The sequence below is a fragment of the Petromyzon marinus genome, chromosome 47 (assembly GCF_048934315.1).
Source record: "Petromyzon marinus isolate PM22_M1 ecotype Great Lakes invasive population chromosome 47, UKy_Petmar_22M1.pri1.0, whole genome shotgun sequence".
In the NCBI taxonomy this organism is placed as follows: Eukaryota; Metazoa; Chordata; class Hyperoartia; order Petromyzontiformes; family Petromyzontidae; genus Petromyzon; species Petromyzon marinus.
The window spans coordinates 2,783,961-2,797,740 of record NC_133713.1 but is presented as its reverse complement, the minus strand read 5'-3'; the positions used below and the strand labels follow the sequence as shown (position 1 = coordinate 2,797,740).

At 50.7% G+C, this 13,780-nt stretch overlaps 1 protein-coding gene across 2 annotated transcripts in view; it reads left to right on the top strand.

Moving 5' to 3' along the window:
* Nucleotides 1–13,780, top strand: part of LOC116952525 (uncharacterized) — a 30,228-nt gene that overhangs the window by 1,289 nt on the left and 15,159 nt on the right. Inside the window, exons 2-3 of one of the 2 annotated variants that reach the window (XM_032971937.2) lie at nt 7,585–7,619; nt 12,082–13,217. In XM_032971937.2, coding sequence (XP_032827828.2) covers nt 7,585–7,619; nt 12,082–13,217 — 1,171 coding nt within the window. Of the gene's footprint in view, nt 1–7,584; nt 7,620–7,879; nt 11,500–12,081; nt 13,218–13,780 lie in introns of those variants that run through there. The other variant, XM_032971938.2, reaches the window with a different exon arrangement.

The following is a 13,780-nucleotide window of genomic DNA, read 5'->3' as shown; positions in this document are numbered from 1 at the left end:
ATGGGGCCGAATGAATATTAAATTATAACAAATGTTTCCCGCTGAACTGTTTTTTTTATTGAATCCACTTCGTGATGCGTGCGTCGGTTTCAATCTACACATTATGAGTAAACAAATTGTGGCGATGCTGTTGCTGTTGCATTGGCAGTGGTGGCACAAGGACAATTAACAATCAAAATACTCAGCATATTCTTCAATAACAACACTGCGTGGGGCGACGTTTCGGGCAATGGTCCTTCTTCAAGAGCGCGTCATTTCAGGAAGATTGCATACGTTCACCGGCAATGTAGGGATCGAACCTGGCAAGTTGGACTTGCGGATGTTTTAAATTCCTGACCGCGTGCAAGCAGCGTGGAGGAAGCAATGTCGAATTCAGTGGTTCTTAACCTTCACTGTAGCCTTGCACCCCTTTAGTCCCCAATCATATATTTTTTATAATGTGAATAAATACGTAGGTTTGATGAAACAAAGTAGTACTTACGTGCCCGTGCTTAACTTGAATTTCGATTGTTTACCTTGAAAAAAGAAATCTGGCCATGTCTGGCACCCCCAGAAAGGGCATCTCGCACCCCCAGGGGTTGCGTGCACCAGAGATTAAGAACTACCGCTCGAGATTTATACCCTTGCTCTCCAGATTTTTACCGATAAATCAAACGCGTCGTGTTTAACAGCTGCTGTTGTGTTCCAATGGGAGGTTGCCCCCACGCGTGAGCCTACAAGGTTTTTTTTTACCAGAATGGTTTATCCAGCGCTCAACGACAAAGCTGTTGTTTTCCAATGAAGGCATGGGGAGGCGTTCATTTTTTGTCCCGCCGACTGAACGGCGCTCAGCTGTAACGAGACGTTGATCACAACACACATTGCAGTGTGGTCACGCTCCCCTTCATCAAGAGAAGCACCGAGTGACTTCGCTCCCTCGTCCCGTGTGCCCGCTGAAGCCGATGGGGCAGCGGGCGACTCGGCGATGGCTGCCAGCGAAATAAGTATACAACACGTGTGTAGACTGTAGTGATGGATATAGAGTATACAACACGTGTGTAGACTGTAGTGATGGACATACAGTATACAACACGTGTGTAGACTGTAGTGATGGACATACAGTATACAACACGTGTGTAGACTGTAGTGATGGATATAGAGTATACAACACGTGTGTAGACTGTAGTGATGGACATAGAGTATACAACACGTGTGTAGACTGTAGTGATGGATATACAGTATACAACACGTGTGTAGACTGTAGTGATGGCTATACAGTATACAACACGTGTGTAGACTGTAGTGATGGATATAGAGTATACAACACGTGTGTAGACTGTAGTGATGGACATAGAGTATACAACACGTGTGTAGACTGTAGTGATGGACATACAGTATACAACACGTGTGTAGACTGTAGTGATGGCTATACAGTATACAACACGTGTGTAGACTGTAGTGATGGATATAGAGTATACAACACGTGTGTAGACTGTAGTGATGGCTATAGAGTATACAAAACGTGTGTAGACTGTAGTGATGGACATACAGTATACAACACGTGTGTAGACTGTAGTGATGGACATACAGTATACAACACGTGTGTAGACTGTAGTGATGGACATACAGTATACAACACGTGTGTAGACTGTAGTGATGGCTATAGAGTATACAACACGTGTGTAGACTGTAGTGATGGATATACAGTATACAACACGTGTGTAGACTGTAGTGATGGCTATACAGTATACAACACGTGTGTAGACTGTAGTGATGGATATAGAGTATACAACACGTGTGTAGACTGTAGTGATGGACATAGAGTATACAACACGTGTGTAGACTGTAGTGATGGACATACAGTATACAACACGTGTGTAGACTGTAGTGATGGCTATACAGTATACAACACGTGTGTAGACTGTAGTGATGGATATAGAGTATACAACACGTGTGTAGACTGTAGTGATGGACATACAGTATACAACACGTGTGTAGACTGTAGTGATGGACATACAGTATACAACACGTGTGTAGACTGTAGTGATGGACATACAGTATACAACACGTGTGTAGACTGTAGTGATGGCTATAGAGTATACAACACGTGTGTAGACTGTAATGATGGACATACAGTATACAACACGTGTGTAGACTGTAGTGATGGATATAGAGTATACAACACGTGTGTAGACTGTAGTGATGGACATACAGTATACAACACGTGTGTAGACTGTAGTGATGGCTATAGAGTATACAACACGTGTGTAGACTGTAGTGATGGCTATAGAGTATACAACACGTGTGTAGACTGTAGTGATGGACATACAGTATACAACACGTGTGTAGACTGTAGTGATGGCTATACAGTATACAACACGTGTGTAGACTGTAGTGATGGCTATACAGTATACAACACGTGTGTAGACTGTAGTGATGGCTATACTGCCGGCCGCTGTCAGTGGCGCGCGCAGCTGAAACAACGCGGTCCGAGTCGTGGCGGATTCCTGCGCCTCTCAAAATAACCGCGACCCCCCACCCACAACCACCACCATCCCAGCGCGACCCTCCCCCCTCCACCCACCACCACCATCCCATCCCAGCGCGACTCTCACCACCCACCATCCCATCCCAGCGCGTCTCCCACGCTGGGGAGCGCTGGCGCAGCAGTTAGCACACTGCGCCGTGAATTCGCCCTCCCCCCGCACCATCACCTTGAGTTTGATTCCCAGCCACAGCCACCGTTAGTCAGCGGGGTTGTAATATCTTAAGTCCTTAACGTGCACGTAGCCTGGCACAGGCGCCGTGGTGACGTCACCCCCACTTAGTGGCGAATGTCGGTTGTTGATATCTTACGCTAGTGATATCTTACTCTATCATGGACCTATGTGTATGTATGTTGAACTTCTTTCGCACCGTTCATTAGCCAGCAGCTGTGCGAATCGGAGGTGCTGTGGGTGAAGGACAACAAATTAAACAACGTTAGCAAGCACTTTTGGTGCGGTGTGTTCAACATCAAATGGGGTTTTATTTTTTTAAATGTGTGTGCAGTCATTGGTAGCCGGGGATGGAACCATCTCTAACCCCAACGTACACACAGGACATTGGACCGTCTGGTGTTCCCAGCCTGTAACTAGTCTGTCATGGGCTCGTCTCGCCACGAACAAATGTGTTACCCCCTCCCCCCACTTCCACCCGTGGCACACACCACGGGAAAGGGAGTCGAGTCTACGATGTGAATGATGCACGGGACAATGAAAGGGAACTGAGAAGAAAATGGGAAATAAGAGGACAAGGGTGGAAAAGGACAAGGAGCCAAAGGGTGAGGAGAGATGAGGAGAGAGAGATGAGGCTACATCAGAGCCTCGACGCTGCTACACGGAGGAGGGTAAGCGACGTCTGTTCTCACAGGGGGCGGCGCAGAGGCGAGGGGTTCAGAATGTGGGTGGCCACACACAGGAGTCACGTGGTTTACGAGAAGCTTGAGCCGGTTTAGAGAGATTTACAGATTTGACCATCAACTCGCTACGCTAGAGAGCCCGGTTTAACAACAGCCCAGTCTACGTGCGTCTATGTGTCTATGGGTATCTGTGTAAGTCTATGGATCTCTGTGGAAGTCTGTGGATCTCTGTGTAAGTCTATGGGTGTCTGTGTAAGTCTATGGGTCTCTGTGTAAGTCTATCGATCTCTATGTGAGTCGGGATCTCTGTGTAAGTCTTTGGATCTCTGTGTAAGTCTATGGGTCTCTGTGTAAGTCTATGGATCTCAGTGTGAGTCTGTGGGTCTCTGTGTAAGTCACTGGTGACCTAGTTTAATCACGGGTGACTGCCTGAATTCGTACTCTGGATCGCAGCGGTGCCGGCTCAGTGTTCTGGCCTCTAACCCTCGACCCGGCCTACTAGAAATATTCTTGTAGAGTTACTTTAAACAGTCAGCAGGAGATGAGCGTCAATGCCTTAGTACTTTTTTGGGAACGAAATCATTCGACTTTTCAATGGGTGTTCGCCAACAGCTAAAACTCATTGAACCTATTTTTTATTTTTCCAGGTAAGTCTCACTGAGCTATGTAACTATTTTTTCAGAAGCTACCTGGCCACAAATGATAGGTTAACGAAGTGGCTTATCACGTGGACATTGATAGCAGTAGCCAAACACTCGAACGCATGACCCGGAGAAAAATCCACACGACCACAGGGAAAGAGAGACATGCAAACTCCAAATATACAGCAGGCGTCAGGGTCGGGATCGAACCCACAACATCCTGTATACCAGGCGCGGTCGTTAACATCTCGCTAACGATCTCTGAGTAATCCATGGGTCTCTGTGTAAGCCTATGAGTCTCTGTGTGAGTCTGTGGGTCTCTGTGTGAGTCTATGGGTATCTGTGTTAGTCTATAGACCTCTGTGTGAGTCTATTGGTCTCTGTGTTAGTCTATGGGTCTCTGTGTTAGTCTATAGATCTCTGTGTAAGCCTACGAGTCTCTGTGTGAGTCTATAGCTCTCTGTGTGAGTCTATGGGTCTCTGTGTTAGGCAATAGATCTCTGTGTAAGTCTATGGGTCTCTGTGTAAGTCTATGGGTCTCTGTGTTAGTCTATAGATCTCTGTGTAAGTCTATGGGTCTCTGTGTGAGTCTAGAGATCAGTGTGTAAGTCTATGGGTCTCTGTAAGTAGTCTATGGATCTGTGCGTAAGTGTGTAAACGCTAAAGTGCCGCACTGGGGGAATCTGGACATCTGTGACAAAGACCTTCGCAGCTCATCAGATTCCTCCTGCAGTCTAAATGAAGATTCCTACTCTGAATGCGTGCGAGCTGCGTGCCACGCATGCAGGCCGCTGCGCGAACCGTCGCGCGCTCGGCTGAGCTTTGAGCCGCGTTCGAAGTCGCCGCTGCGAATCAACAAACGAAGCGCGGGCCACGGCGGTGTCAACAAACACGGAGCTGCAGCAGCGGATTGCCCTGCAGGGTCCCCCAGTGTGTGTGGAGATACTTGGCCTCAAATAAGTACCCGGTGCCACTGTGGAGACAAAGGCGGCCGGGCGTGGTGTTGTCCACCCAACCCTCGTGTGCCTTGCCGGCCATCATCGGTGCTCGCTAACAACACTTGCCCAAACTGTCAGTTCAGGCTATGCGGGGGATCTTTGTGTTTGTGTGTGTGTGGAGACACCCGTGCTGCAGGGACCGTGTGTGTGTATGGAGACACCCGTGCTATAGGGACCGTGTGTGTGTGTGGAGACACCCGTGCTATAGGGACTGTGTGTGTGTGTGGAGAGACCCGTGCTATAGGGACCGTGTGTGTGTGTGTGGAGAGACCCGTGCTATAGGGACCGTGTGTGTGTATGTAGACACCCGTGCTGTAGGGACCGTGTGTGTGTGTGGAGACACCCGTGCTGCAGGAACCGTGTGTGTGTGTGGAGACACCCGTGCTGCAGGAACCGTGTGTGTGTATGGAGACACCCGTGCTATAGGGACCGTGTGTGTGTGTGGAGACACCCGTGCTGTAGGGACCGTGTGTGTGTGGAGAGACCCGTGCTATAGGGACCGTGTGTGTGTGTGTGTGGAGAGACCCGTGCTATAGGGACCGTGTGTGTGTATGTAGACACCCGTGCTGTAGGGACGGTGTGTGTGTGGAGACACCCGTGCTGCAGGGACCGTGTGTGTGTGTGGCGACACCCGTGCTGTAGGGACCGTGTGTGTGTGTGGAGACACCCGTGCTATAGGGACCGTGTGTGTGTGTGGAGACACCCGTGCTGTAGGGACCGTGTGTGTGTGTGGAGACACCCGTGCTGTAGGGACCGTGTGTGTGTGTGGAGACACCCGTGCTGTAAGGACCGTGTGTGTGTATGGAGACACCCGTGCTGCAGGGACCGTGTGTGTGTGTGGAGACACCCGTGCTGTAGGGACCGTCTGTGTGTGTGGAGACACCCGTGCTGTAGAGACCGTGTGTGTGTAGAGACACCCGTGCTGTAGGGACCGTGTGTGTGTGGAGACACCCGTGCTGTAGGGACCGTGTGTGTGTGTATGGAGACACCCGTGCTATAGGGACCGTGTGTGTGTAGAGACACCCGTGCTGTAGGGACCGTGTGTGTGTGGAGACACCAGTGCTGTCCAGAGTTGTCACACATTTGGAAATCCAACAGCAGCAGTACATTTTCAACTCGAAGCGGTTTTTGGTTTTAATTAAGAATTTACCCAGTTATTATTGCTTCTCAAGACATCAATCATCCTCGTCATCATGAGTACGAGTTTAGACTACAGGGCGCGTGGTGATGGCGGGTTGGTTCTGCTGCTGCTTCTGCTGATGATGATTGTGGGTTGCTGCTGATGATGATGGAGTTAGCCGATGATCTATCAACTGGGGGCCTCGTTGGCAGTCCCAGAGAAGCGGCACGCTGCTGCACAGTTCATGTATCTAAACTAAACTATGTTTTATTTTACCAGGTAAGGCCCACTGAACCAAGTAGCTCATTTTTCAGAAGCGACCTGGCCGCAAATGATCGCTCAACGAAGTGGCTTATCACGTGGGAATTTATATCAGCCAAATACTCTAAATTCTTGAAGTTGATGATAAATGTGGAAGGGGAAAAAAACCGGAGGAATCAGATAAAAATCCACGCGACCACGGGGAGAGAGACACACACACACTCCAAATATACAGCAGGCATCAGGGTCTGGATCGACCCCAGGGCCTCCTGTGTGGTACCATCTCACACAGACCGTGTGTGGCACCGTGCGTGACACCACGTGTAGCACCGTGTCTGGCACCGCGAAGCATAGGAGATGCCTGGCTGCAGTGACCCTCTGATGACCTCAGTAGCGACTGCCAGTAAACCGGAGTGGCCGTGTTCACACGATCGTCTACAGACCACGCTTGCTGTATCAATCACACTTTTAGCTCAAGTGCAATGAGTAGTAATAATTAGCTCAATGTTATTTTCGTACGAAGGGTTTCACGGCCAACATCACGATTTGTTTATTTTGGGTTAGGTCATCGTGCAAATAAATTGTGTGCCTTCAACCCTACTTGACCCGACACGGCCAATCAAATAAGTGACACGTGTTGAACAAACTCTATTACCGATTCGACAGCACCACCGTTGGTGTTGTCTGTGTTACTTTACAGACCGCTATCAATCCACTCCTGAATGGAGGGCTTGCCATACTGTATCGGTCATGGAGGGGGGGGGGAGGGTGCTGTTTGACCATACTTCACCACCACTGACCAATGCGGCCTGGGTCTGCTGCGCCTTATAGAAAACGTACAAACATTTTTGCACGTTGAACTTCTTTCGCACAGTACGTAGCCAACCGTGCTCATTGGATGTGCGGATGAAGGACGACAAACTAAAGCACAGACAAAAAAACTTTTAAACAAATGAGTTTCCAACAATAAATATCGCTCGCCACCGACGGGTAGCCGTGGTCTGAAATGAATGCGAGGCGGCTCGCTGGGTTCAGTACTTGTACGATAATCATAATAAACACTGCACCCCGCGTGCTGTGAGTGTGTGTGTCGCGCGATTTGCCCTGTACTGTTTGCTTTGGCTGCGATCTTACCAACCTCCCCCTCTTCCTCCTCCTCCTCCCATGTTGTTTATACTATTGCAGCTCGGACTGCAGTCGCACGTCGTCCGTGGAGAGTGGTGAGTGCTCTCCCAATGCACATTCAGCATCTACACACGCACGTTGCGGATCCCATCACTACTGCTAATTATAATCGCGAGTTTATTACAATAATATGTAATGTTCAGTTCAACACGTCGGCTTACACGACCAATATTATCCATCATAAAGGTTTTTAGGGGGTCAGATCGCATAAATATACATGTGTAAATATAACCAATCATGGCTATCGCCTGATGAAGCTGGTTGTAATCACCAGTGAAACGTCATACTCAAAATTGTAAATGTTATGGGTTTAATCTCCAACACACTGGTGTGCTGAACTATTAATGAATTGGCACGTTTTGTTCACGTGACAAACCTTACTAATTGGGTGTGTCGAGTGGTGGCAGGTTTAACGACACCTTTTTATATTTACGCGATCTAACGCAAAAAAACCGTTATTATGCATAACAACACGAGTAATAGTTTCAACTTGTAACTCAACGTCGCCGCACGATATTCGCTCCTCGCTCTTGTAGAGAGAGAGGACAACTCAGAGGTGAGATGGTGAACCATAAATGAGCGGGAGAGGCAGCTTCCACGCGGTGAGGAGCCGGTGCCCACAGTTATCCGAGCTCCGCGATCCTCTATACAGACTGTTCTCCTAGAATACAGTAGTTGCGTTCCTGAAGAACACCACGTTCTAATAAGTAATATATATTAGAGGGTCAATGCGCAGTCCGTGATCATGTGTGAGGTACGTATGCCCTGTGCGATGCTACACCGAGGCAGACGTATTACAACATCTTATTCCTACTCGCGCGACATGGTTCTGTTCACTAAACCGCGTTAAATCAAATTCTCATCCGCGTCATAAAAACTGTATTCCCTAATACATTTAATACGTTTTATCCAATTGGCGTTATGAAAGCTACACACGTTATAGCAGAACTGACTGTTTGTCAAGGTGTTATCGGCCAATTAAGTAAATGTTTATACACGTGGGAAGAAACCGGAGCACCCAGACAAACCCCATACGTGCGAGGGGGAAACACTCAATCCCACACAGATGTAACAGGTGGAGTCCACACTTTGCTGTTACCACCTTCTGTTGGCCGAGCCAGGGTATTGGCATCTCCTCAACGCCCACGGGAAGGGAGTTTCACAACATCTGTGCGTGATCCACCAATCCTCGCTGCTGCCTCCACAGTGCTGGGTTACAGGCCACGTGCTCAGCCAACCCCAGCCCGGCTTAATGCAATGTACAGCCCGTGGTGATTTTCCTTGTAAATTGGAAATGTGCATGTTAGAGATTTGGCAACGTTTGCATACACGGGGTCATCACGTGTTTGCTATGCGTGAGTCGATGGCTGCGCTGGAGAACCTTGCAAAATTAGATGTTTCATGTGCGTATGTACGTTTAACTTCTTTCGCACCATACGTAGCCAACCGTGGCAATCGGAGGTGCGGGGGAAGGCAACAAACCATAATACAGCGCATGATATGGAATTGGCTCCACGTATACAAATGTTCAATCTATCAAGTTCTAAATGTGAGCATTCATTGTCGTATCACCTAAAGGCACCACCACCGGGCATCAGTGCGGATTGATAAAGAGGGTGGGGAGGGGGGCGCTTATCGCACCGGTGCAGATATCACTCCTCGCCACTGATGTTAGCCGTGACCGAGAATTGAACTCATGTTACCAGTTTCGTAGTAACTCTACCCGCCATGAACCCCCCCCCACACACCCGCGCTCCCCCATCACGCCACCTGCTTGCGGTAGACGCGATCCATTATTGAGGAAGTGGGCGTAGGCAGCGTTACACCCCCCCCCGCCGCCCCTACTGCTCGCGGCCGGGGCTCCGGCGAGGTTACGGAGTCCTCGCCCCGCGTGGCGTAGTTAACGAGAGGGGGAGGAGGGGGGCCCCGTCGTGTGCGCCCGTCGAATTAATTAATTGAGGGGGCTCTGGAGGAATCCGATGAGCTGTGAATCTCTTTTTCGCAAGTGTCTAGATTCCACGTGCGGCACTTTGGCGTCCACACACCGCTTGCACGAGTTAACAATCTCGCCGCGGTGGCTAGGAGATGTTAACTACCTCGCCTGGTTTTTTAAGAGGTCGTGGGTTCGATCCCGACCTTGCGCGCCACTGCCAAAGTGGCAGCAGGAGCATCACCAAATAATTAGTTTGGTTATAAGCGTCGATTTCACTCCGGTTGTGCCAAACTTCAGCTCTCTCGACCTTCTAGAACATCATTGGAATTGACATCAGCCACTAACCCATTCGTGCAACCCACCACCAGCTCACCTCTTCTCTATTATCCATTCTCCTCCTTTTCCCTCGCCCATCCACTCTTTCCCGTCGCTCCTCCGTAGCGTCGCAGTGGCGAGTCTTTAAATCCCTCGCCTGGTATGCAGGAGGTCGCGGGTTTGATCTCGACCTTGATGCCTGCTGTATATTTTGAGTTTGGATTTTTCTCCGGGTCCTCCAGTTTTTCCCTCCACATTTAGAATCAACATCATGCGAATAGAGTTATTTGGCTACTGCTATTAATATCCACGTGAACAGCCACTTCGTTGAGCTATCATTTGTGGCCAGGTCGTTTCTGAAAAAGAACTGTACAGCTTTATTCTCACATACCCAGTCTCATCTCACCTGTTCAGGCTGATCTCTTTATACTGGTAAAACATTTTCTTTTTACATACGTTTAGAGGTGACGACGAGGCACCAATACATCATCGCTTAAATAGACCTGGCCAAGTGGTGACCTCGTGGAAACTGGGTTTTGAGACTCAGTGGAGACTCAAAGACTTGACACACTCGTCAATAACACTGCCACTTTGACAAGAAAGAAAAGTAGATAATTTCCGGCGTATTGAGCAATGGCCCTTCTTTAGAGCACATGGTGTCGAGGTGCAGTCTCGAACTCTGATGATCCCCTCTACCTCTCTGGCCTCTCTATGTGCTGTTAATGAGAGTCATTGCTTGACACGTTGCCTACTGTATACTCTTTTCTGTTTTTAAGACCCCAGCGTTATTTGACGAATGTTGAATTATTATTTTTATTGTTGAATGTGCCTATTGCACCCTCTGCCAACGCAGCAACAACAGCATCACCAGATGCTAACTTGTTTACTCGTGGAGACTTGTGTGTCTGTGTGTGTTTGTGGGGAGCGTTAGTGTAGCGGCTAGCGCACTGCGCTATGAACCTGTCGACACAAGTTCGATTCCCGCTCACGACCAACACCAGTAACGATTATCTGAACTGGTCCTGGGCCTCGCCTAGGTCGACTCAGCCTCAAATGAGTACCTGGTGCGGTGCATAAACATCGTCACTAGGGAGACAAACGCGACCGGGCGTGGTGCTGGTCACCCACCCCCTCGTGTGCCGTTCCGGCCTTCATAGATGCTCGCTAACAGCACTTTCCCCATAAGTCTGTTGAGACTATAAGGGGGATATTTGTCTTTGTTGCGTGTCCAAAGTACTCCCATCAACGTAACTCTATTAATGTTGGGCTCTTTTGTTAATCCACTGCTGGACGAAGGCCTGCCTACGCAAAAAAAATAATTGCAGGAAGAAAAAAAAACAACCTTAAAAAAGTGAAGCGACTATGAAAGGCTAACGAGAGCGGAGAGACGCACGCCTGGAATTGCAATGAGAATCATGCGCAGATAAATGACATCATTCCAACTGTTAAGCAAAGAGAGTGTGGGCTGCTTGGACGGTGTCACGGCTGGATGGGTCGATGGGGCGATGGTCAACAATAATAGCGGAGTGGCAGGCAGCCAAGGAATGAAACGTATCCACCACTGCACGGACAAAGACCCCCCCGGATAGCCTTTGGCAGACCGTTGGGGCAAATGCTGTTCGCGATAACGTACGAAGGTTTGCATGGGCACGGCACGCGAGGCGGTGGTGAGCGAGCCCAGATTTTATTCAACGGCGTCTCTCTGTCTCGTTGTGTCTCTCATTGCCTCTTTGTGTCCCTCTATTGCACTCCGTGTCTGTCCGTGTCCCTCCGACTCTTTGTGTCTTTCTATTTCTCTGTGCCTCTCGGTGTCTTTCTGTGTTTCAGTGTCTCTCTGTGTTTCTCCGTCTCTCCATGACAAAGGTTTTGTTTGGGTTAGATCACGGAATTATAAACGTGTCGTTAACCCACCACCCGACACAGCCAATTAGTAAGGATTGTCACGTAAACAAAACATGCCAATTAGTTACTACTTCAGAACACATGTGTGTTGGAAAGTAAACCCACAACATTTATATTTGATACAACGTTTTCTCTGGGGATTGTATGTATATATGTTGAACTTCTTTTGCACCGTACATAGCCAACCGTGATAATCAGAGGCGCATGATTACGACCAGCTTTATCAGGCGATTTTCCAGAATTATGTCTTCCGGTTACGGTCTTAAATAGAGTTAAGATGATGTCTTCAACATCACCATCACAACATCACAGCCCCATAACTACTGCCCCTCCCCCCAAACACACAGGAGAGGGTCCCCTTCAGCAGCAGCAGGAGGAGGAGGATGAGGGGGGGTCTGGGCGTGGGGTCCCCGCGTGGGGCTGGGACCCCTACCGCGTGTGCCTGCACCTCCTGGCCGCGCCACGCGACGTTCCGCGCCTCCAGGCGGCCGTCAACGCAGCCGCGGAGCTCCTGTGCCCGGGGCTGCGGCCCTTCTGCGTGTCCCCTCGGGCCCACCCCACCGTGCCCACTCCTCGGGCCCCCCCCACCTCGCCCCGGCCTCGTCTCCTGGTGGAGCTGACGGCGGTGGAGGAAGCTGATGTGGAGGCCCTGATGGAGCTGTTCTCGCGGCCTCCCTGGAGGCCCGTGGCCCAGCTCGATCTGCGGCATCGGTGCCAGCAGCAGCAGCAGTATCTCCGCCATCAGCAGCAGCAGCAGCATCTGTTGCATCGGCGCAGTCTGTTCAGTGATCAGCAGGAACTCGACAACTATGATTTCAAACAACAGATGCAGAATTATCGTTTCCATCAACAGCAGCACAATTTGCACCAGCAACACGATCAACATCTTGCTGCTGTTGATGATGATGGTGATCAGCAGCAGCTCGCTGGATTGTCTCGCCGCTGCCGCTGCCCCTACCGCTGCCGTTTCTTCTCACTCGGGGATCTCGACTCCCCCGCCTGGGTCATCCGAGTGCCATGCCGGTGCGCGGCAGCCAAGCAAGACCCGAGCCTCCACCGCCACCCGCACCACCACCACCAACAACAACACCACCACCAACAAGACCACCACCACCATCTCGAGCGGCAGCAGCCGACGGCCGTACTGCTCTACGTCCTCCCGTGCGGCCCCGGCGAGCTGGGCCCTCTCGCTCGCTTCTACGGCCTCCTCCTGGGCGGTGGCAGCGCGGCCCTGCAGAACCCCGGCTGCTGCTGGAGCCGCGAGCTGAGCGCCGGCCCTGCGCTGCGAGTGCAGCTATCGCTGCGTGCCGACGAGGCCATGCCGGCCGGGCCGCCAACGCCCGCGCCGTGCGCCCACCTGGAGGTGAGGGTGCCCGCCTTGGCGGCATTGCCCTGCCAGCGCCGCGCGCGTCTCCTGCGGCTGAGTGGCGTGCGCTGGCAGGCGGAGGACCCGAGCGGGCGCACGCTTCTACTGCTGCTGCAGGTGAGACCTCCAGCACCAGCAGCGATCCCGTATCAGCGATCCACTTTGGATAGATCCACTATTGCGGGATTCACTATCGAAGGACGCACTATCGAGGGTTCCAGCATAGGATCGAGTATGTGTGTGTGTGTATGTGTTGTCATTTAGGCTAGCCTGCCTACGATCCATCCTGGGTTTAACCAGGCTGGATTGTGTGAGGCGCTCACAAATCCTTGAAAGATCTGGGCAAGGTCCCATCGGTGAGCTCCTTCGGCAGGCAAGGCTGCGTTGGCTGGGTAATGTAGCCCGCATGTCCAGCCACCGCATGCCGAAACAGCTTTTGTTCGGCCGGATCGAGGGGGCTAAACAGGCGCGGCACGGGCTAGAGAAGAGATGGAGTGATGTGGTACAGGAGGACGTGGAGCTGAGTGGACTTGCCGATGACTGGTACCAGCGGTGTCAAGATCGGCCTCTGTGAAGGAGGCTCGTGAAGGACGCTACTGGGCAGTTGAAGGCAGTCGCCCTCCAACAACAACGGAGGGCGGAGGAGCGACGCTCACAACAACGAGCGGAGCGCCAGGTGG